Source organism: Apis dorsata, unplaced genomic scaffold (genome assembly GCF_000469605.1).
Source record: "Apis dorsata unplaced genomic scaffold, Apis dorsata 1.3 scaffold_489, whole genome shotgun sequence".
Classification (NCBI taxonomy): Eukaryota; Metazoa; Arthropoda; class Insecta; order Hymenoptera; family Apidae; genus Apis; species Apis dorsata.
In genome coordinates, this window is record NW_006263723.1 from 31344 (window position 1) to 55592 (window position 24249).

Genomic DNA, 24249 nt, shown 5'->3' on the forward strand with positions numbered 1-24249 from the left:
AAATGCTAATAGCAGTTTTTCGTATGCAGAAGGGAGATTGTATCGAATTTTTTACTTACGTGGTTTAACGATAAGTCAAATTAGTCGGGTTTCGCGTATTTACCAATTCAAAGCGTTAAATAATTTATAGGAGAGATATAGTCATCCTCTTCTCCTTATTTAATCTAGTAAAATCGCTCGATCAAAATATGGTTCGAGTTTCAAGCTGTCCCTTCAACTCGATTTCTTGTATCGCGGCCAAGTTTCCATTAAAGTTTCATTCGAAGTCATCCTAGTAAATGATTTATCCACGATCCACTCCAGGTTCGAGTTATATTATTTACGAGAGGATGAGAATGGTGGAGAACGAGGGATCTTGTTGGCAAAGTCTCTGAATTTGTCTTTCTTCTCCTGTGAAATTTCCCTTTGAAATTCGATTCACCCCGGTATCGAGAATAAACAAACTTCCCGTTTTCGATCGATATATCCTTTCCCCCTGCTCCGTTATATCGCAACCTTGCGCACAATCTAGAACAACCCTTTTATTCCGTTACACCGCCATTATGAATTATTAAATCATCCTGCTGGATGCACCGTTCAGAGGGATCGCGATAAATTCGACGCGATATCACGATTTTGCTGCAACGATAAAACAAGTATTTATTATTTATATCCCGTCTTCTCGCCGAGAAGATTTATTATAAAATCCTCGACGGATTTGCATCTGGAAAAAAAATACATCCGAGATATTTCAAGGCGAGCATTCCTTCGATATTGTACAATTTATCCAATTTATCGGAGGATGATTCCCTCGATAAAACGAAATATCGAGGGAAAAAGGGAGATCGATTATCGGTTGATGAAGTATCGTTTGATTCAAGTCGAAGTGGCAAATTCGACGATTAAACGGCTCAGATTCGGATAATAACCTGAATAACCTAGTTACGCGACAGGTTCTTTCACGGTTCTTCACCGGAACAACTTTCGACGATCGTGAAACCTGTTCACGTAGGCGAAGCTGGATTATGAGAGGGAGAAACGAGAAGTATTTGATCAAGAAGAACCTGTTGGAATCGTTCGTTGAGACGATAACGGGAAGTGTTGACTGATGCTCGATGATTTATAGAAAGAAAGGGAAGGAATGATATGATACCAGGGACATCCTAAAAAGAGCGCGTGCTATTGTACAACGAAAATTACCTCTTGATTAATCTTGGCGCTAAAAATCTTTTTAAAGAAGTGTGTATGGAAGCTTGAGATCTCGTGTTAAAATTATTTAACATATCCGTGTATGAGTTTACACGCAACAACGAGTTAAAAATAACTCGTTCGCGAGGAAGAGGGATAATCGACTATTTCGACTGTTGGGATAGAAACCAACAGTCCTCCCCTCCTAGTGTCTAAACTGGTAATTTTCACCGTGGCGCAAGGTCGAGCTACCATAATTAGGGACAACACGGTAGATTCGACGGTGTGCAAAAGACACGCGAGCGTTCTGCACGCGAGAAGAAAGCGTAATTGGCAGCTGTTGGATGCAACGACAACGGGGGATGTTCACGATCACGATAGCACCCGTGCCGTGGAATTTGCACGGCGAAACGAAAGGAGGAGAAGGAGAAAGGCCGATGATCGGCCGGCTATTATAGTATCTTCCTCGATTTTAAAGTCGAATGGTATATACAGGTCATCCCTGGTGAAGGGAATGGGAGGGTACTTAACGGATAGAATGGATACGTTGTTTTGGTATAACAGCGTTAAGATATAGCGGCGAGTAAAACTTCTAACGTAGGGAAAATATTGAAAAAGTTTGGGGGGAAGAGATAGAAGTTAGAGAAGTGGAAATAGCATGGAAAAGTTTTCTCGAGCGGTATTAAAGAGGGGGAATTTTTTATGTTGAGCGTTTTTATTACGTTAATATTACGAATATTGGAATTCTTTTTTTTTATTCATTTCGTAAAATGAACGATTTATTATGATTTTTTTTTCAAATAAAGGGCGCAATTACGAAGCGACGAAATATGAAATATAAAATATTATTCAGAAATATATCGAATATAAATAATAATTCTTTCAAATTATATATCTCAAGAAAGTCAAAATAATTCTTACCAATTGTTAATTTGATTGCAATTCTTCTCAAGTTTCGGAATTATATTATTCGATATAATTCTCTTGAATATTTCGTTTCGAAAAAATAAATTGCATCCACACGAAAGTAAAAGTATAATGAGCGTTGTAGACGAACACAATTGTGATTCTTAAATTATCAAACGTGAATTAAACAAGCAAAGCGTTATCTCACACTTTGTTACGTGCCAGCTACTCTATTATTTACCGTCTCGTCTTCGACACGTGAAATTAGATGCGTCTCCGTTTATTATTCCCTTTGGTGCGTACCAATCAGCGCGAAATTTCGCGCGACAGGAATTCCATTTCGAAATTCCGGTGAGGAGGCCGCATAGATGGCTGCCTCTCTGTGAATAACTGAACCACCTTGCGCACTTTCGATATACTCGAATACCGAACTGAGTCGAATATATTTTCCACGAGCGAGTCGGTGGACAAAAATTCGTCGTTAAATAACGAAAAGGAGTACGAAAGGAGTGTCGTGCGTTCGATTAATATCGCGAATAATTGTTGCCACTGTTTCATCACGCGTATATTTAAGTCGAACGAATGATCGAACGTGAATGATGTATCTATGGATACAGACGAGTTTGAAAAGGGAGTCGGATCTTTATGGATATAGATTTCTCTGGAAAATTGAATTTAGGGATTAGAGACTTTTTAAAGATTCGAGGGCTTCGATTTTTATGGGATTCGAATTGGATCGAATCGAAAAATATCGATTTCCATGCAATAAAATTGAAAAGCGTCATATTTCAAAGAACTAGATGATGTTAATTTTGTAAATAAGATTATCCAAAAATGAAATAACTTTGACCAAATATTAATAATTGGAATTGAAAAATAATAAACTGAAAAATTAAATTAAATCGAAAAGTAAAAAGAAAAATCGAAACGAATTCAACGAATTGTTCGATTCTCAAATATTTGTGTCACGGTTCAGAGAACTCTTCAACGATTAATCGATGGCCACGTCGCGACAACAAGGGTTATCACAAAGCACCTTCGACCTTATCGTCGATACTTTCCACTTTATTCCAGGCTCGATCAGCGAAATCTCGATAGGACGTAATACGCGATCGAGCGGAAGTGATAACGATATGCACGCCCTGTTCACCCCCTAATCGTTCGAGAGGTTTCATTATTATTGCATCCGCCTCTCAACCGCAAAGATATCGAGATTAACTTTGCCGTTTTGTCTCAACGATCTAAAAAAAAAAAAGAGAGAAAAAAAAGGAAGAAAATCGGACACCAACGAGGATTACCTCACCTCGTTTAAGACGAGATTCTTCTGAGGATCTATGAGGGGTTATTCGGGGCGCAAGGATTTCCTTGCGATCACCATTTGCCGTGTTTCTGCACCGTTGGACTCTGATTGGCTTTCACGCCGTAATGAGAGATCATTATTGCGACTCTGCATCGATTAATTCCTTATAGATTGCGAAACACGTTAAACCCGGTTGATTAACGTTCAACGATTTTTTGGAAATATCGTTAGAAGTGTCGAAACGGTATAATATAAATGTAGTGAAGTATTTATTCTGATAATAAGATTATCAGAATACTTTATTCTATTTCGAAGAATTTCGAAAGAGAATCGTATCTTTGCAAAAGGATTCGTCAAGATTCTTTAAATTTCTCAATTCGAAGTATTATTTACAATCAAATTAAATTCTAAATACATTTCATAATTTCACAATCGAAATTTCCATGGAAAGTTAATTTTTGAAATAATGAACGATCGGCAATTTCATTTAACCTCGATCAAAAACAATGTTTCTTTTCGATCTATAATTTCAATTTCAAACTTCCCGCGAAAACTAACCTAAATTATATGAAACTACTAACGCATAATGAGCAACTTTGTGAAATGAAAATTACAGTAAGTGATTATGAACAGTGGATGAAATTGCGTTATGTCTCGAATTTCTTTTTTTCTTTTTTTTTTTCTTTTTTCTTTTTTTTTTTTCCTCATGATACGACACAATGACCAAATGGCCATTGCACGATAATCCGCGCCGCCATTAACCAGGACATTTACGGCACGCGTATCCATTAACCACGTACACGGACGTAACAATGGACTTTGGTCCTGTACCAATGAGTACAGAGTTAAACAGAATCGTTGGAAAGCCAATTTACGATAGAGGGTGAGTGATGTTTTTTTTCTCTCTCTCTCTCCCCTCTTTTTTTTTTTTTTGCAACGTAGCATCAAATTTTCGATATTCGATTCGACTTCAAATATTTGATTCGTCAGCGGGAAACCGAAGCACATGGAATGATGGGAAATGGAACAATTCGGTTGATTGTTATATGCGATAGATACGCGAGATACAAATATAGACTGGTTTGCGAAAAAATGATTCTAGTGTTTGGACAAATTAATGATTGATGGTATCGGTTGCAACAATATTGATTACCCAACCGAACTGTAATTTCATACACCAAAATTTCGATTATAACGAACGTATAAAACCACGTAACGTAATTATCTCGATTTCCATTCTTCTTCACGATTCGACGATGCACGATTCTCTGAAGAATCTTCATATATCATTTTAATTACATTATAACCGCTTATCGTAATTCATTACCCAAATACAAATTACAAGAAAGAGAATTATAATCTATAGTCGTGTAACTTATATCCTAACTTTAAATTTTACCCTCGAATCATCCCCAAAAACCTAAAAGAATCCAACTTGCTTCCCTTCAACTTTCGAAAAACAAACTCTGCAACTCTGTCTCTTTGTGAAACCGTTCTTGGATGGAATACGATCTTCGCCCTTCGAAATGAGAACGCGAGCCGTGAATGCCTCGGTCGTAATAATCCGTCACGAGCTATGAATTATTATTCCCGCGGAACGTTTCCGATTCCGCGGATGAATTTTTCAACGGGACGCGACCGCAGACTTTATCCGCCGCGTTCTCCACGTCCCCGTCGTGCAACACGCCATTATCCGGGACAAGTATGTAGCCCGTGGTATATCCATTACCGCATAAATACACGGCCATCCCCACGGTTCACCACGATGTAATTACAGACGCAGCGGGTCGCATCTGTCCCGTTCGTTCCTCCGAGAAGGAAATTTTTTTTATCCACCATTATTATTTATCCACGCATTTTCCTCAACTTCTCCAAAGGATTTCTCTTTGAATATCTTTTGAAGGAATATCTTTCTTCGAACGTGAAGTTTAATTGAAATATTCTTTTTCTTTTCTCTCTCTCTCTTCAATTGTAAGCATAGGATTACTTTTTCAATAAATACTTCAAACTATTAGTTTTCGATTATTTCTAATTCTCTCTGTGATTTCTAATCGTTTTTTTTTTTTTCTTGTTTTATTATTTTTAATTGAAACGAGAAAACGATCGGTGCATGGTCAAAATGACACGAATCGATGAGATTATCGATGTTCATCACGGACAATATCCGCAATTCGAAGTGATTAGGGTAGAGGATCGAAGAGTGTTTCGTGAGGGGACATGCAAGCATCCTCGTGCGTGGTAATGGAACTTGTCGCGGGTAATGGCGCCCGGTCGAAACTTTGCAAAACGACAGCGCGGTTAACAACTTAAATGAAGGGAACAGGAACGAGATCTTTGGCAAGTGTTTTCGAACGAAAGTAGAAATCGTACTAAACGATCGATGTCCCGTTCCAGTTCCATGAAAAGTATTAAACAACTTGATTGTCTCTAATCTCGTATAATTTTCGAAATACTAAACTCATTGAAATTTAAAGTTTTCTCTTGCTATCTCGTTCAATAGAATCAATAATTATCAATTTCAAAATTAAATTCAGCAATACAGAGCATAAGATCGATATAAGAGATTCACAATTTCACTCGTCGTTCTTCTAAAAATTCTCCTCCCCCAAAAAAGTAAAATTTCTTTCCTAAACAATTCCAATTCTTCTTTTTTCTTTGGATGGACTTTGTTCATTTACAGATAAAATAAATAAATTCTGGAATTTCCTGTGCACGAGCAGCAACACCTTTCACGTGTCCATTGTCACGTGCACGACGTGATCGATACACCATCCCGAAGGAACATTGGACGCAGCCCTAGGATATTAGTTCCGGATTTTATTATCGGTCGGAAGTAGCCGGCTCGAGAGCCGCGTTGGGAATTGGATAAGACGGAAGGCGGTTGGTTGGTAAGCGATATAGAAATACGAGGGGAACGTGAGACACGTAGTGGTGAACGGAAACGAGACGATACAGGTCACGTAGTGGCCGCTAGCTAAGCGATCGATTACGAAACGGAGTTAAAAGTAATTGCTTTACAGTTCTTGAGCTCTCAGCTACGCGGCCGGAAATCGCCGTCTTCATCCCCAAGCGAGCAATCGCGTTCGAATTCTTCCTGCATCGATCTTTGCGAGATCTTGATCTTTCAAGCTGGTGGTGTTCCATGCTTTTGTCACGGGGATGATGATTATCGCGAATATCCTGGATTAACTTCGAATTTTATTTTATTGGTAACAACTATAATTTTTTCCTAGCTATTTAAAACGATTTTGGAAGAAAGATTTGGAAGAAAGGCGGTGTTTCGAAATCTTTTTTGGTAATATATAAATCGTAATCGATTAGATGATTTTAAATTTTACAAGATTTCTATATATAAATATTGAGATAATGAGGTTAGAAAAATTGCATAGAATTACATAGGGGAGAAATTGAATTGCTTAATTTGAATTCGAGGAGGAAATTGGTTGATTAGAAGTTGTAAGAGGGATGATTACGCGAGGGGTGAGTTTCTTCATTCATTCTTTCACGGATCTTTCCTTCAAGAATTTTAATGAAAGTTAGTCCATAATAACGATTATTCCCTTTTGACGTTTCCCCTGTGAATTTTATTCCTCTGATTAAAAATCCCCCGTTTTCAATTTCCCCTTTTTCCAAACCCGATGTAAAATGCAATTGGCTACGTCCTATATTTCGATCCTCGTCATCCTTTCTCCTCCTCCTTCCAAAGAAAGATCAACCTTCCAGAAGAAACTCGATTAATGATAAAACTAAGAGAATGAAACAAGAGAGGAATGGAGTATCCACGACTTGTACGCGATCAGATTCATCAACCGGTCCAGTAATTCGAACCATGTTTGCAGAAACATGGATTTTCTACAAGGGTCTCTTCCTAAAACGGGCACACACCGATAGTTTCAACTCGAAAAAGGATACGTACACGCGCGATTTATTATTCTCGACTGTCCTCGATCTCCGCCATTTTTCCACTATTCATCCTTTTCTGCCTAGCATCGATCGACTTTTTTCTCGGTTTTTCTTTCTTTTTTCATTCCCCCTCTCTCTCTCTCTCTCTCTCTCTCTCTTGAATTTTTCAGAGTGAACTCATTCCTGTCGATTCGATTTAACGCCTGTTCGATCGGGCTCGTTGATCGTATTGCAAGTATAATATATGTAGCGTTAATAGAATGGATGTAATTTGTTTGAGCGCGATGGATCCGATTAACGTCGAAGTAACCCGATTTTCCAACCCTTTTTTGCCGTTTGTTTAAGTTTTCACTATGTTACCTCGCCATCGGTGAAATTGAATTTCACGCCTGTTCTTTTCCCTCCTTTTGTGCAGACAAGCATGGAAATGTCATTTCCTTCTCTTGCTACGTGCTTTTTCAAGAAGCTCTTTCAACAAGAAGAAAGATTGTCTGGATTGTCTGATGAATTGGGTGAGGAAGATGATTTGGGTAGATGGTATTACTTTTAAAAACATAATAATAGAAATCTTGAAGGGATTTCGTTATTATTGGTCCCTGAAATTATTTTTTCGTTTCTCGAATTATTCTTTCCTAAAAACCTACATTTCCTCATCATCTAATTCATCTAAGAAATCTCTCGTTCTCAAACACATATTCAATTTTTATCCCCAAATTTTTTATATCTTCATTCACATCCCGTTTTTCAACCCCTAACAAGATTTCTTCGTAGAGAACTTTCTCAGAGAAGGTGATACAATTTTTACTCTCTCAAAGAAACTCTCTACAATAATAAAATTCTATCCTTTTGACCGGTGTAAAAACCTCTTTTATCTGATCGAATCGAATTCAAGTTTTTAAAACTTTCATTCAAACTTTCATTCGCGACAAAAAGCCAATCAAATCAAACAGAAATCGACGAGATCTCCTTCCTCTCCCCGAAAAGATCCAAATCACAATCATCAGCAGACAAAAGCAAAGCGAGGCAAAAAAAAAAAAAGAGAAATGGAGGCGCGAAATCCAAAGAACGGCGAAAAAAAAGGCAAAACCAGATCCGCCAACGGTGGACAATCAATCGTGGTCGCCTGTTCGATAACCCCTTTAAATATCGATCAGCGTCGAAACAACGTTTTGCCCGCCGATTCTCGAAATTGCCGTCCTCTCTGACCCCCACCCTCCTCCCCTCCTCGTAATTTACACTCGGGCATCGTTTATTTTCGCCGCCCTCCGATCTCCATTTCCATTTTAAATCGAAACCCGCCCTTCAAATTTCGCGTTCCCCTGGAAATTTTCGACCAGCGACCAGAATGAAAATGGATCCTGGAATGCACCCGCGAGACTCGTGGAAGAACAGGAATCTTCTTCTTCTTCCTCTTCCCCTTTTCCCTTCGAGAGATCTTCGAGCGCCCGTGGTTTTGAATAGCGACGAGGATTATCGGTATTGATTGGGGAGCGATACCTTCGAAATCGAATCGAGATAAAACGCAGGGATATTCGTCTTAAAATGAGCGTATGGTTTAGGTAGATTATTGTGGAAGAGGGTGAATAGAAATTCGAGGAACGATAATTAAATTTCGAAAGGATCGAGGAAGTTTTTGAATAAATAAAATAAAATGAACGATCGACTTTATTTTCGAATTTTGGAATAATATCTGTGAGAAGATTCATGTTGTTTGATAATCGTATTTTTAAAAAGAAAGAATACGGGATTGCGACACGCTCAAAAGGTTTGTGTGTGAAAAAGCGTCAAGTATATATTTCCCTTAAATATAATATGAAAGATGGTATTGGTTACACCGAGAAGATTTCTAGAAGAGAAAAATATATAAGAAGGAACGTAACGAGGAAGTGTGTTTCCGTTTGTGTATATACACTTTCGAGAGATATAGTAGCTTGGGGCTAAACGGGCTATTTACTTGCTCCTGAAGAGAGTGTTAAAAGATAGCGAGGTATCGTGGAACAAGTGAAAGACACTATTTCGTAACTTTTAACGAATCCAAGAATATTCATAATTAACATCAAAGAACGATCCTTCAAACGAGCGAAGATGTACAAGATAATTAATTAAATGTAAACTTGGTCTCGTTCTCGTAAAGATGAAATTTATTCCCTTATATATCGAGAAATAGAATAACATCAACGACTAAAGTAAATAACAAATACCTGATCTCATGTTCCAACTGCCCCTCCCCCTATCCTCCATTAAGAAAACAAAGATCCTCGATCAAAGATTAAGTAATGAAATGATAAACCAAACCACGAGATGATTATCAAAAATCTCCAATTAACGTAACACGTTTCCGTTTTCTCGTTTCAGGTTGACCTACCACGCCAACACGCCACACCGCATACCCCACATCGTGAGTACATAACGGTTGAGAATCATAACGTTTAATTAACTCGAACCATCCTCTCGAATTGATCCATCGAGCGGTAAAATAGTTCTCCGGCGAAGAAGAGAATTCGAGGGCGTCACGGAAGAAGTTTTCAACTCTTGTGAACTGAATGTGCGGGTCGGCCCACACACTTTCGTAATTTTTAATCTTCATCCGTTTAATCCACCGGCATCCCTCGAAACGAGCTCAAAGAATCCTCTCCTCTCTCTTTGACCAACCATTCTCCATCATCGGGTTAAATATCGAGCCTCCACGAGCCGCGATATTAATCTAATCCCTTTTGACCAAGGTTGAACAAAAGGAGGGCTCGTCTTTGACACGGAAAACCGCGAGAACCGTTTGCCCCAAGAATGATTAATATATCAAGATCGAAAGGAGAGAGGGAGAGGGGGAGAGAGGGAGAGGGGGAGAGAGAGAGAGAGGGAGGGAGGGAGAGAGAGAGAGTTTTAATTTCGATCCTCGAACCGTTCTTTCGATCGTTTCCAAGTTACCCTTTCGGGATTAATCACGCGAAAAGTTTTCTAATTCGGTTCGAATGCACAGGCAGAGGGGGTTGGTAATAGCGAGCTATGAGGACGAGCCGATGTAATTTTCCTTCCCGGGAAACTCTTTTCCGATACGCGGCTATTTGTTCGCCTCGCTCCAATCGTCTCTCACCGCCAACAATAACGGAATTGATTTACTTAGGAATTTCGGTGAACGGTGAAATTTGGCTTTGCGATTCGAGACCCGTTGAAACGGTATTTCGATTTGTTCGATCGTTCGATCGTTTATTTTATCCCATATTTCCTGTTATTTTGTGGATCGTGTTTAACATTAATTATGATGTTATTCGACATGATTAACTTTCTATCTATAGTATAATATAGTTTCGTAGTATAGAGAAATTTGAAATGAATGAAATAAAAGGAAATAATGTGGTGTAAAATAAATCGAAAAATCGGTTTATAGTTCTTTGCGTTCTCGAAAGGCTAAAATCTTTCCTCGAATCATTTGAAATATCGTCTATCATTTACAAAGAGGAAGATTTCTAGAAGATACACGAAAACGGGAAATATTTTGCTAATTTATGATTGACTAAATTACAATTTTTATCCCATCATCCGATTTTCCCTCCACAAAATTAAATAATACGCCTCACTCTTACTAAACATCCTCACAACCCTCAACTTTTATCCCTCGTTCTAAAAATATTAACGAAGAAACGAAGACTTTTTCTTCGATCGAGGAAAAAGCAAATAAAATTCGCTTTAACTTTAAATATTCGAAAGTAATTCGCAAAAGCGAGTACGAATAAAATAAATCCTTCGTTAATTTCATCATTCTGAACATCCTCATAACTCTAAACTCTTGTCCTCCCAAAGTTCCAAAAATATTAACAAAGAAACGAAGATCTTCTCTTCGATCGAGGAAAAAAGCAAATAAAATTCGCTTTAACTTTAAATATTAACTTTAAATATTCGAAAGTAATTCACAAAAGTAGGAATAAAATAAATCCTTCGTTAATTTCATCATTCTGAACATCCTTATAACCCTCAACTCTTGTCCTCCCAAGGTTCCAAAAATATTAACAAAGAAACGAAGATCTTCTCTTCGATCGAGGAAAAAAGTAAATAAAATTCGCTTTAACTTTAAATATTAACTTTAAATATTCGAAAGTAATTCGCAAAAGCGAGTAGGAATAAAATAAATCCTTCGTTAATTTCATCGAGGATGGTCCCCCGCGAAATGGCAGGGAAAGGAGGAGCAGAAATGGCGAACAAGCAGCATCTGTGCAACGTGGCAAATCCTCCGCAAGAAAACTGGCTTAATCCTCTTACGTCCACCGCTCTGTCGCGGAAAAATGGCTGACCTTAAACCCGACAGAAACACGAGGCGGTTCCTCAACGAAAGGAAATCACACTTGCTCGCCCTGAAAGAGTCTCTGTCTGGCTATCATCGTTAAGAAGATTTTTCTCCCGTTCGAATGGAAACGAAATTGAACTTCGTTCGGCCATCGATCTCCTGATACGATGAATCGAACTCTGATGATGAACCGAAAGTGGAAGGCTTTATCGTTTCCCGCTCTTTCGAACCTCGTCGAACAGCAAATTAGGGAATATCGAAATTTCTGATTTGATTGGAAGACAATTGTTTGTTAAAGAATTGAGAATCTTGTTGTACGGGAATTTCGTAGAATTTTTAGAAGATCATAATATGCAACCAGCAAATTGTTTAACGAGTTGGTGAGCATCGATGGAGCAGATGGAATGTTAATTGGTCAACTAAATAATTAAGAAACATGAAGGAGAGATCTCTAGATTGGATTTAATTGACAGTATAAGACTCCGTTCAAATTGTGATATTTTTCCATTATGCATATTTATGAAGCCTCATAGAGAAGAAGATAAAAAAAAGACCTTACTTAATTTCATTGAGAAATCCATTAGCAAAATACCTAATTTTCCTCTCTCTTTCTCTTTTTTTCTTCCTTATTTTTTCAATATTTCACAATCCCATCTCGTACACTACAAAACTACAAGAAACTACAAAAGGAAAAATCTACATTCTAAAATTCCTAATTTCTCATCAAATTTACCAATTAAACTCGAGAAACACCATACCACTTCGATTTGAAAGATGCTTCGAAAGTATCTAGCAACCACAAAAAATAACTCGATTAAAATAAAAAATAAGAAAAAAAAGAAATCCAATCAGAATTCCAATCCCATATAGAATACTTAAATCAAAGGACACTGCTCGAATTACTTGGATCTTTGATCGCCAATGCTACATAACGTCTTAAGAAACTCCAACATTTCGAACACTCTGCTATTTACGCGATTACCCCTTTCCCTCGATTTTCGAACTCGAAATTCATTCGACGATGCAGGTCGTCGTTAGGTAATTGCGAGTGGCTCTACTACACGACTCTTATAATTAAGGGATGGCTGGTAGAAACGGGGACAGGTAAGAAAATAATTGCCATCAGCTCGTCGATCCTTCCAAGGAGCGTCTATTTAAGGGAGGGAGGGGATTCTCCTCGCGATGCTTCTTCCAGGGAGGGATGAATGTCACAAAGGCGGCCGATGCGATGCGTTCGACGAAGGGATGAGGGGGTAAATTAGCGCGAGACACCAACCCTTCCCGACCCTGAAGATGCAGGCCTCGTTCCTCCCCCGGGCCGGGACGTAATTTCGACGTGACGCTCGTTAATTACATCCTCGACAAGCGCGAAACACGGACCTACAATTTTCCGCCTTCCTATCCTCGCGGCTACCTGGCTTGTGCCTCTGAATTTCTGCCACTTGCACTTCGTTACGCCCGCTCCTTGTTCCCGTGCACGGCTCGAGAGAGGGGGTGGGAGAGGGGTTGGGTCGCAATGTCGCCTTTGGACAATGAGAATTCTGAAGGTATTCTTTGGAATTGGAAACATTTTCTCGGTTGTAGAATTCAGTTATTCAGTCATTGTATTTTAGGGCACGATGCTTTCCTCGTGGTGTAGTTTAATTTCATCCGAATTCATTTTCTTGCGAGGGGATTTGGGGTCGATTGTTGGTGAAAAGAGGAATTTTTTAAAATAATACAGCGTCGCGAACCGTTTCTTTACGATATTGTACTGATAGTAATTACACGATTTGATGTTGAACGTTTAATGAGATATTGTACGTGCAAGGGAGGAAGTAAGAAAAAAATTAATCGAATGATGTACAATCTTGTATATTCGTTAATTCTCTACTTTTCTACTTATCACATTTTCAACGAAAAATCAGAAAATCAGAGGGTTTTTCTATTTTTATATTTTTCTCGAAATAATAACAAGCTAGTTGAGAATCATCAGGCACGCTCATGAATACCAATCGCGTAGAAAATAAACATTCGCGTTGTAACAACAAGATGTTAATAACAATAGATTTACTTCGTTCCCTTGGAATAATGAAGCATCCATCCTATTCCAAAATATATACAAAATTATTATCTCGATCACGAAGCTGATTTCACGCTTTCCCAATTTTTCCCACATTTATACAAACTTCATAAAAACGTCGAACGCACTTCCTTCCCTCGAAACTTTTCCCCTCCTCCCGAACACATTTCCCGAAAAACATTCCAATCATGAGCAGAATTTCATCCCTTACTATTCCCTCTCGAAACCCCACGAATATTCCAGTAAAACTTCCACTTTACAACCCTTGACTTTCCCCTGACTCGGCAAACAATCCCCTCCTCCTCCCCCTTCCCCCATTCTGACCTGCGCGCTTCCTCTTTCAGAAAGAAAATATGAATATACACGTATATATGATGAATTGAAAATCATCGCGAGTCATTCGTCCCGAATAATCGTTTCAAAGCCTCGAAAAAAGATCGGGAAGAAGGATTTTTACGAACCGCTACGAATTTTTTCCTCCCCCCAAGACGCCGATGACATTGGAGGGTGAAAAATCGTGGGGGGAATAGAAGAGTTCTCGAGGAGAATCGCGTGATTGAATTAGAATCGAAAACGGGGCAGGGAGGGAGGGAAGGGAGAGAAAGGGGGGAAACCTGTGGGAAATGCGGGAAAAGTGCTCGTCGAGGGTCTCGAGTGACGGGACGGATTAATAACGGAGGATGTTTTAATAATCTCGACGGACGCGCGTATCGGGATGGGAGAACCGCAGGAGCAATCTAATCTGCGGATTGGATAAATTCCAGCACACCTGCACACGCGCCTGTTTAGTTAAAAAATTCAATCGGACGAGGATCCATTCGATGCACGATCATCGTTTTACCAAGAAATTATTTGGCCAAGAAATGCAGAGGGAAAGGAAAAAAATTTGAAAGATGATAATTCGGAGAGAATTTATCGAGTTATGAGCAAGTGAGAGAATTTTTAAATTTTTTTAATTATTAACTATTTATATTTCGTTCGATTTGCAAAAAATTAATATAGAAAAAGTAATATAGGTATTTTTTTTTTAATAAAAATAGAATTTATTTTTCAGTGTCACAAGATTTTTTCATTAGCTTCGTCAGCTAACGTGACAAAAGTTACAAAACTGAAAAATATATTTTATTATGAAAAGATGGAAAGTAAAAAAAAAAGATGAAATATCTTTTTTCCATAAATCGCAAAATTATTTATAGAAATAATTAATATTCTTCTTTGATTATTACACGACATAAAAAAATGAAAAAAAAAGCAATGTAATTGAATTTTTGAATTTTTTCTCTTGTTTTCACATAAATGAAATAAGTCAGAAATTAGAACGAAGGTAATTAGATCATGATTCGAGCTTAATCCTATTCCCATTTCGAAGATTTATCTTAACTATTCTACGATTAGCTTCCGTTTGATAAACCTAACATCAATATAACCGAATCTAGATTAGTTTGATTCTGATTTGAATCTAGAACCACTTCATTCCAATTTAATATAATTAGAAATCGCATAGTAACTTAAATACAATATAATCAAGTAATTCCAATTAACGTTTAAACCTCTTAACGATAAATACAGAAATTATATTCAGAATCCAAATAACATTCAAACTATCGATATTCATAACAGCCCAAAATGAACAAGCCCGAATCTCAATGGACTGTATCTACCATATCCATTTCAATCCCAAAAACGGCTCATGCGAATGGAGAGAAAGAGGCGTGTAACCGAAAAGGAAATGTAAAAGCAGACACGCATACAAACGGTGCAAATTAATCCTCGATTAAAAGGAGCCGCCTTTACGCGCCGGCTAATTAAATCCGGGAAATTAGCTCTGTCTTGAAGGGAGATGGAACGTCAACTGCAGGAAACGCATAATGGCACGGCTGTTTCCGCAACGTCATAGAGAAACAACAAACAGAGAGAGAGAAAGAGAAAGAGAGAATCAGACTATAAACGAGGAAGAGTGAGATTTAAATCTCTTCCGGTCCGAAGTCTGGTCCAGCAATTCTCTTCTTTCTCTCCTTTCTCTACAGTGGATAATTTTCCATGGCGAAAAATAATTCGTAGGGAACGTTTTAATATAAATTTCACGATTTTAAAACCGAAGAGACTCATTGGATGTGGTAACTGGAATCGTGAAGCACGAAGCGCTAATAATAGTGGCGGTTCCAGGTTCTTGAAATTATTTTCGAGTTGTTTTCGTGCGACTTTCCAGACATTTGAAGGGAATGGAGAAGGTATTTCATTGATAAAAAGGAATCAACAGAACCGCGACGAAAGCCTTTTACTCTATGGATTTCCATTATGCCGATTCCGAAAGCATTGAGGATTATGAATAATTTGGAAGTATTTGCTTTTCCGCCTCCGCTTTAGAATTAATAAAAAAGTAATCCGAAAGCAGCGCGCCAGACGAGTGGATTTTATTACTGAGCAACGATTGCGAACGGATGGCTTATTTCTCATGGAAGTACAAATTCTTTTCAAGATACCGATATGAATTTTATACCCCCAAAGATTGAATGGTAGTCTCTTTTTTAAATGAGAATGAGGACTGATCTTTGGAGAGATATTTGAATTCACTGAGTAGATAGGATTCATTCCTTGAATGATTCTTTAAAAATTGAAGAATGAAGATAAAATGTTTAAGGAATTTTTGAAAAAGTGAAATCATATTCTTCACAATTATATATATATTGATGATCTACATTCCAAACACAGTAATATTTGATAATTTTGGATGAACATCTTGAACACATTTTTTAAATATATTGTATTATAAATCAAGATATCTTAAAAAAGAAGTTAAAATGTGTTCAAATTGTTCACACTTAAAAGAAAAGATTCATTGTCTAAGATAATATTAATGGAATTTAGTTTCTAATAAGTTAATATGACAAAAAATACATAAAAAGATAAAATATAATATTGGCATCAAAATACAATATATACATTTATATGTACAATATCTACAAAATCCATAATATTGAGGAAAAAGAAAAATACAAACAATAGAAAGAATAAAATAATAAAAGAATAAAATAAATTATAGAAAAATAAATAAAAGACTTACCTTACGATGACAGATGACTGCTTTTTCTTGATACACTGACTCTAATATATAAAAATGAATATTAAAAAAAATAAATAAATAAATAAAAAATTATTGACATGAAATTATTAAAATTACTGAAATTATTATAGAGGAACAAACACTGACTCTAATTTCGCGAATGATTATTATAATTAAATTAAATAAGGGATTTTATGCACTGAAATATATTGAAAATACTATTGCGCAACAAACACCGATTCTATTGACCACATTGCACTTGGTCATAATAAAAAATAATGCTCTGAAAATGAAATTGCATTAATAGAACAAGAGAAAGGTGATTAAAAAAAAAACAATATTTGTTTTCGTATATTTATATTCTATTTTCTATCGCGTATTCACTATTTTTTTAATAGTTATTAAATAATTATTATTTCACAAATAATAAATTAAATAAAAAGTGTGGTTAATCTTTCATCGTTATTGAATATTTCGAAATTATTAAATTATATATAAATTACGTATTGAATTATATATTAATTATACATTGAATATCGAATATTATTGAAAAAATATACAATTCAACCGCATATATATGTTTATATAATCTTAAAATAAATTATACATTACCGAATCTTTTTGAAAAATACGTTGACTGTTACGTAATCAATATGGCGTATCATGGTGTTTTACATTCTGCATCCTGCAATTAACCAATAGTAATCTGAAAAAAAATTAACAAATTTAAAGAAGTAGAACTTACAATGCATAAAATTAAAAAAAAAATACATATATTAAACTATAATTGAATTCAAATTCAGTATTAAAGATTGAAATAAGCTATTTATAACCCCAATAAATACGATACGAGGAAAAATATATTCGAGAAATTAGTTAATTTTGTTATTAGAGACATTCAATGGATTGTTAAATAAAAGAAGCTAACAATGTTGTATAAAAATCAATCTATAAAAACAGTCAATCTATAAAAATCAGTTAAATAAAAATAAAAATACATACTGCGTAGTTAATATTATACAAGCCAGCACACGTCACACTACAAAGATTTTCGACAGAACTATAATGCTACGCATTACAGGATTGCCTAAGGACTTTCTAATTGGCTGAAACGACATTTCCCCTTCTACTAAAATTACGCGCCAAATAGAAGATAATCTTTCCTGGAACTGATAAAGTAAGAAATATTATGATTAGATGGTTATAAGAAATATTCAATGTTTTGACTTTTGTTTTGCAGAATGTATACATACGTACCAATAATATATTTCGTGGAAGTCAGCATTTTCGGAAATATTTTCGTAAATATACAAATGTATCGTTTACAATTCAATCGTATGACGAAGTAAAATTTTATATCGTAGATACAATAATCATAGTGCAGTTTTAATAGCAATCATAGCAATTTTATAGTGATTAATATCGTAAAGAAATTAAAAATATTCTCTAATTTCTATCATTAAAAAATCATTATTAAAATGCTTATTTCATATTTCATTTATAATAAAAAATAAAAAAATTTTAAATTTAATTTGTGAATTTATATGCAGTAGAATTCTATGTTATCGACTCTTGCTAGTCTAATACAGAAAATGGTCACAAGGTGGCGACAACGAACAAACTGAGAAGCGCGCGCAAATAATTTTCGAATAGTTTTGCAATATTGTTCGACGCCATGCGTGCACCAAAGAAACATGTTTCGTTTTCTGTGGAAAAAACAGTGCAAGATATAATTAGAAACATTAGACTACGTAATATTAGGATGAGAATAATCCTGAACCAGGAGTGGGAGCAATTGGACTGGGAAATTTGGGTATGTCACTATAAAAATATTACTTTTTAAATTTGTCATATACAGTTATCTTTTCGAACAAGACATGTCTCTTGCTCATAATGTTATTTGAGCATGTTCAATACGTTATTTTATTTTGCCCATTTGTTTGCTCGTTTTTCGTATTTTTCTTTTATAATGATATAACTGAACTTAACAAATATTTTGATTAATTCATTAAGAATTGCTATTGTATTAAAATTGTATATTTTCATTCGTTAATGAATTTCATTGCCTGAGAAAGTCGTTAATCATTTGCTTATTTAGAAGGTTTAGAACATTATGAGGGAAATGTTAGTAGGTTATTATTTTATAGAAAAAACTTTCTAAATAATCATTCTTTTTATCTCGATTCTTGTGAGATTTGAATCACAACCTGAAATTGATTAAAAGTTAAACACTAGATGGCGTAAGATAGCAAGACATGTGTCGCCACCACCTACAAACAAAATCCTGAAATAGTTCTTTACGAGGAGCGCTGCTATTGGTCCTTCATTGATAAAACAGTTTCCTAACTTCGTATCAAATATATTGTTTCGATTTTGAACAATAACTTTAAATATATATATACAATTAATATAATTTCAATTTAATAAAATAATTCAATATAATACTTGAACTCATGTCCCTAATATTTTTTGTTGCGAAGAAAACAAAATTATATTTTTCAAATTAATAATTCAATATTTCAGATATTTTATATATATATTATTCATTATCTATAATATTTATGCAAAATTAATAAGATTCTTGATTATATTTTCAAATAATTTCTTATGTTCATAAACACCATCCTTATCAACAATACGTAAATGCACTTGTGTATTGTTTTTATTAATTAATTTTTTTTAATTGCACAATTATATAACATAAGACAATAAAAACAATATATAAAGTGTCTATAATTTGTTTATCAAAGTCATACAATTTTTATACGTACAATGTACAATATCTATAACCGCAAAGTAAACTGAGATATTTTTCATAATTTATGCGAGCCAATAAATTTTTATCGATCAGTATCATTATCTTGATGAGATTAATATCTTTATATAATACTTTTACATAACAACTTATTGGTCGCATGATGCAATATTTGAATCAATTATTAATTACAGGTCATAATAAAAACATTTCTATACTAGAGTGCCTCTTTTACGTGAAATATTTTTAATTTATATTTCTCTTTAATCGTTTATCTCCAATTCTCCACTTTCAATCGCATTTTCACCAAAAATTATTCCAAACCGTTGAACCATATTTTCTCGATCATATTCTCGATTTTCAATGCCTCTTATTCCCCGATTGCTTTCAATCGAAATTCCACGCTGCTTTTGTAACACTTCAACATGAACGCTAATACAAGTCTGAAACAAGCAATTCGCCAAATATACATCGCCGGTATATTTAGCTGGAAAATTGAACCGGTGCCAGGATACGGCCCTGTAATTCGATCCAGCTGGTCAGGGGGATGTTTTCGGGTGCAACGAGTCCCGCAGGATCACCGTCCCGAAATAATCGTTCCGCAAGAATTCCATCTGGCCTCTGGTCGCCATTTTAATCGCAGCCAACCCTTTCGAAAGAGAAAGAGGCTCGAAAGAGAAGCAGAGTTCGCGTGTTGCGAAAATATTCACGAGGAAATACGATACACGATAACAGAAAGGGGGAGAAGATTATAGATTTCCTGCTCCACTTTACCGAGTTTCCTTTTTTTCCACCATTCGAACGCGATGGATAACGCCGTGCATTGCTTTCCGTTCGGTTATTTAACATATTCAGATCCTTCGGTATATGGTATATATATTTTTAGAAATTACAGTCTTCGAGAGTTGCTCGTTAATTCTTTATTCTAGCCTTGGCATCATTTTATCCGCTTTAAATCTTTCTAACTTTTTAAAATAGGATCTTAAAAATTAAGATACATTTCAGAAAGATTATTTTTATCTTCTTTACATTTTTATTTTATTTTAGTTTTAACTTTAGATCGTTAAAAAGTTTCTTCAGTAATAATCTAAATTTTTCTCGTGAATAAATATACGTTGAAATAACATACAAAAATTAAAGATAAATAACTTCTAAGAAAAATAATCCTTCGAAATAAGTCAATTTTTCTCTATCAAAACTATCCATTGGATAACGAGAGAAATTCCATTCCAGATGTAAAATCAATCCTAATATCGAATCATAACTTTCGTTAAACGAGAGATCATTCCAGATATTCCATTTTTATCACTCTAAATTTATCTCTTCCTCTACGCTCATTAAAAATATTATTCTAAAAAAATCTATCAGAACTTTTCCAATTTTCCTCGTCATCAAAACTATTCCACAAATCAAAAGGTAGTATATATACCCAACATCTGAGTTTCTGAGAAACAATTTCAACGAAATTTCACGTTTCTCTCCATTTGTCCATTTATCCCCTCGAACGCTCCATCGAACTCGCATCACGACCCTCGTTTCTTATTTTCCCAAAACGTGGCAAACGGGGATGCTGGTAGCGCAATGGTCGAAGCGGTTCTCGGAACCGTGGTGTCTAAGATCCCTTTGACGGTCCGTGGAGAGAAAGCCCCTGATCCCAGGGTCCGTTTCAACCGTGTGTTTACACGCTCGTGGAAGGTTCCTCCAACTAGCTACTGTGCAACCGCCTCGGAAGAGAAACATACAGCCTCGAGTTTGTTAGTGACGGGAAGCAGAAACACGTGGCGTCACGTAATATTTCTGCACGAAGAGCTGGCCAGGCTGGAATCGATGGAACGGGCCATCGTTTAAAAAGAAACTCTCTTCTCTCGGCCGCATCGCGTGTCCGTCCAACTTGCGTCGATCCAAGTCGAATGAGATATTTCTGGAGGGAAGGAGGGAAGGATCGTGAAAATTCAGCCGAGGTTGTTGCGAAATTTTTACGGTAAATTTTGAAGTAAGGAGGATAGTAAAGGATGGTAATAAAGTTTCAAATAAAAAGGATTAAAAAATTCTGATTAAATTTTAAAATTCATCCTTTTATAGGTATTTGAAATATTCTAGATTGTGCTCTATACATTTCCGTTCACTCGTGATATTTTATTAACGGGTAAAAATAAGTAGACAAGCTTCTTCGTAAGAAGAGAATAAAAGCGTGTGATAGGGATTTTACCAAACAATATACAATTTCTTTTAATACCAATAAAATTAGAGCCTCGATTAAATATTACGGATCGAATTCAAACGAGGGAAACTGAAATATAACAGTTTAAGCTCTCGTTAAACTAGAATACCCCATTATTCCATGTTTAACGTATAAATAGGGTATCACTTACTCGAAAACAATCGTCCATTCTCCTTCGCCAAAATTCAGAAACTTATTTCACCGTGTATACAGAGTGCAGAGAGTGGCGAGTGGTAATAGGAGAAAGGGAGAAAGCGCGGGCAGAATTTAGCGGCCGGTTAATTTTAGTCGAGGTTTCTTATTTTCGTATCAGTCCGCGGCTGCAGACCGCCGGGAATTCGCCGCGGCTCTTTTTATCTCCTCTCTGCTAGATTTTATTTCGACCGAAGCAGGGCCGAAACGCCAGGCCCTGACCTTAGGGAGCCAATTCTCCGCGTTCATTCACTTTTCGAGCGAAGACAATCCCCCTCCTCTTTCTCTAGGTCCTGTACCCGTTTCCAGAACCGACGTCAACCCTTCTCCTTCTCCTCCTCCTCCTCCTCCTCGTGTCTTCATTAATTCAACGCCGTCTACGCGACTTTTTCTTCCTCTCTCTCTCTCTGTTTGCCTCTCTTTCTCTCGTTTCGCCTAGGCTCTCAAGCGCGACCAACTCGCGACATTTCTGTACCGAGAGCGGTTGTTGGACACTTTGGACGAGGTAATTTTTAAAGAAACATGGATATAATGGCAAATTTCCTTCGTTTCGAGATTTCACCGAGTTGTTAACGAGATTATTGTAGGATGAATCGAGGATTTCAATGGAGGGGAGGGTTTCTTTTTTTTCAATGGGAGTTTTGAAAATAGCTTCGAGCGATTGTTATTTTCCAAGCGATATTAATTTTAATTTGTATATAATTTATGCTTGATGTGTAACGCGATACTTTAACTTTAATTGTTGTAAATGATTTAAAAAAATTATAAATGTATGTAGTTTATTTTGATGAAATAAATTATGAATTCATTTTCCATAGGAAGGATTTTATGCGCGAATTAGTTCAAATTCTCGTATTAGCAATTAATCTTTCTTCTTTCGAATTTCATCTCGTTTCAAAAAAGAAAAAAAGATCTCGATCGAGGACGATTAACAGAAAATTGTTCTTTCGAGAACACCTCTCCCCTGAAGTAAGATTCAATATCGTTCAAAATCGTCTGGTTTATTTGCTGTAAGTTTCATAAAAACGTGGCAGGGTCGTAATGAACGTAGAGATTCGTAAGGAAGAGGTTCTTTATCAGAAGTTGTCCCCGAGGCGGATAAGATATTTGCCGCATTTATTGACAATTTCGGGGCTGGTTGGGGAGGGATTTGCGCGAACACAATCTTAAAATTGAAGCGATAAACTGTTTGCCAACCTAACCTAAAAAAAACCTGGGAGGAGGGATACAGGATCGTAATATCTGGCCGCATATTAAAGCGACGCTCATTAAGGCGGCCGCTACATTTTCGACGAATTTGCTTAAGTGCACTTTGGGTCGAAGCTCGAAAATTTGCACTTACTATCGCGAGGGTAAAATTATTTTTGGTCGTAAGTCAGAGACGCCATTAAGTCGAGGGTTGAACCTTTCGCAACTTCTCTGGATAGTTGGAAAATAAATACGCGCGAGGGTGAAATTTCAGAGTTTTAAATAATAAAGATCGTCGGTACATTCGTTAATATATATATATTTTTTTTTTTTACTCTTGTAACAAGTAAACGATCCAAATTTTTATTTTTATAAAAAAGTTATTCTTAAAAGATTATAAAATATAAAAAAGGATCGACGATTGAAATCAGTTTTTTCACTTTTCATGTAAAACATTTATATTTTATATTGATTAAATATCATTTTCGAAATATTATCGAGAGTGAAATTTTTCTATCTTTCGCAATTGGAATATATAATATATAAATTGTTATTAAATGAACGAAAAATTCATGATTTTAAAAAAATTTAAAGATTACACTACTTCCATCGTACGTTTTTATTCCACAGAAAAGAATAAGAATCAATTGCACAAAATTATCTTAAAAAAGAACAAAAAATCTGTCCTACATTTCCTATAATTTCAAATATTACGAGAAAAGATAAAGAGAGATACGCGTCTATAATATTCCCCAAGTTTCCGGACAATATCAAGGCTGGAAAAATTTCGCGATTTGAATATTTCAGGGTCTTTATTGGAGGGGGTTCGCGCGTGTGCGTGAACATTTCGAGTCGGAGAGGCTCGGTTGGTCACGAGCATCGGCACAATTCTCTCTCGTAGTCGTCATGGAAACCCCTCTTCGATGTGCTCCCTTGTCGAGAGTAGGCAGTTTCCAGAGGTTTAGGGTGTAACCTCGAGGGCGAACAACGTCGATCAAGGCTAACCTATTCCAACGATGATAAATCTAAACACTTCATCTTGTCTTCTGCTTCCACCCACCTATATATACGTCCTACTCGGGGAATAAAAATTTATCCCCGATGAATAATTTTAACAATTCTCTCTTCGTTCTTTCTTCCCGTTTTTCCATCCTCGGAGAAATATATAAATTTTAAAACTCTCTCGCGTACAACTTTTTTTTTTTTTTTTTT

The 24249-nt window shown here is 36.1% G+C and overlaps 1 protein-coding gene and 2 long non-coding RNA genes across 4 annotated transcripts in view; 1 reads left to right on the forward strand and 2 right to left on the reverse strand.

Annotated features, from left to right (window-relative positions):
• LOC116186180 overlaps window positions 1-12838 on the reverse strand; it is a 20738-nt gene extending 7900 nt beyond the window's left edge. Inside the window, exons 1-3 of the long non-coding RNA XR_004151131.1 lie at window positions 12828-12838; window positions 10917-10921; window positions 3469-3475 (exon numbers count right to left, since the gene is read on the reverse strand). This is a non-coding gene — a long non-coding RNA (uncharacterized LOC116186180). The remainder of the gene's footprint in view (window positions 1-3468; window positions 3476-10916; window positions 10922-12827) is intronic.
• Window positions 12839-14714: 1876 nt separating this feature from the next.
• LOC116186177 lies at window positions 14715-17834 on the reverse strand. Of its 2 annotated transcripts, XR_004151128.1 has the most exons (4): window positions 17684-17834; window positions 17294-17387; window positions 16687-16964; window positions 14715-14725 (listed from the first exon to the last, which is right to left on the reverse strand). It is a non-coding gene; the product is annotated as an uncharacterized LOC116186177 (long non-coding RNA). The 2 variants fall into 2 exon arrangements; XR_004151127.1 differs by lacking the exon at window positions 14715-14725 and having other exon boundaries at window positions 16578-16964.
• Window positions 17835-18360: 526 nt separating this feature from the next.
• LOC102679125 (RNA binding protein fox-1 homolog 3-like) overlaps window positions 18361-24249 on the forward strand; it is a 196766-nt gene continuing 190877 nt past the window's right edge. The window contains exon 1 of the mRNA XM_031512651.1: window positions 18361-18494. Coding sequence (XP_031368511.1) covers window positions 18444-18494 — 51 coding nt within the window. The 5' untranslated portion in view covers window positions 18361-18443. The remainder of the gene's footprint in view (window positions 18495-24249) is intronic.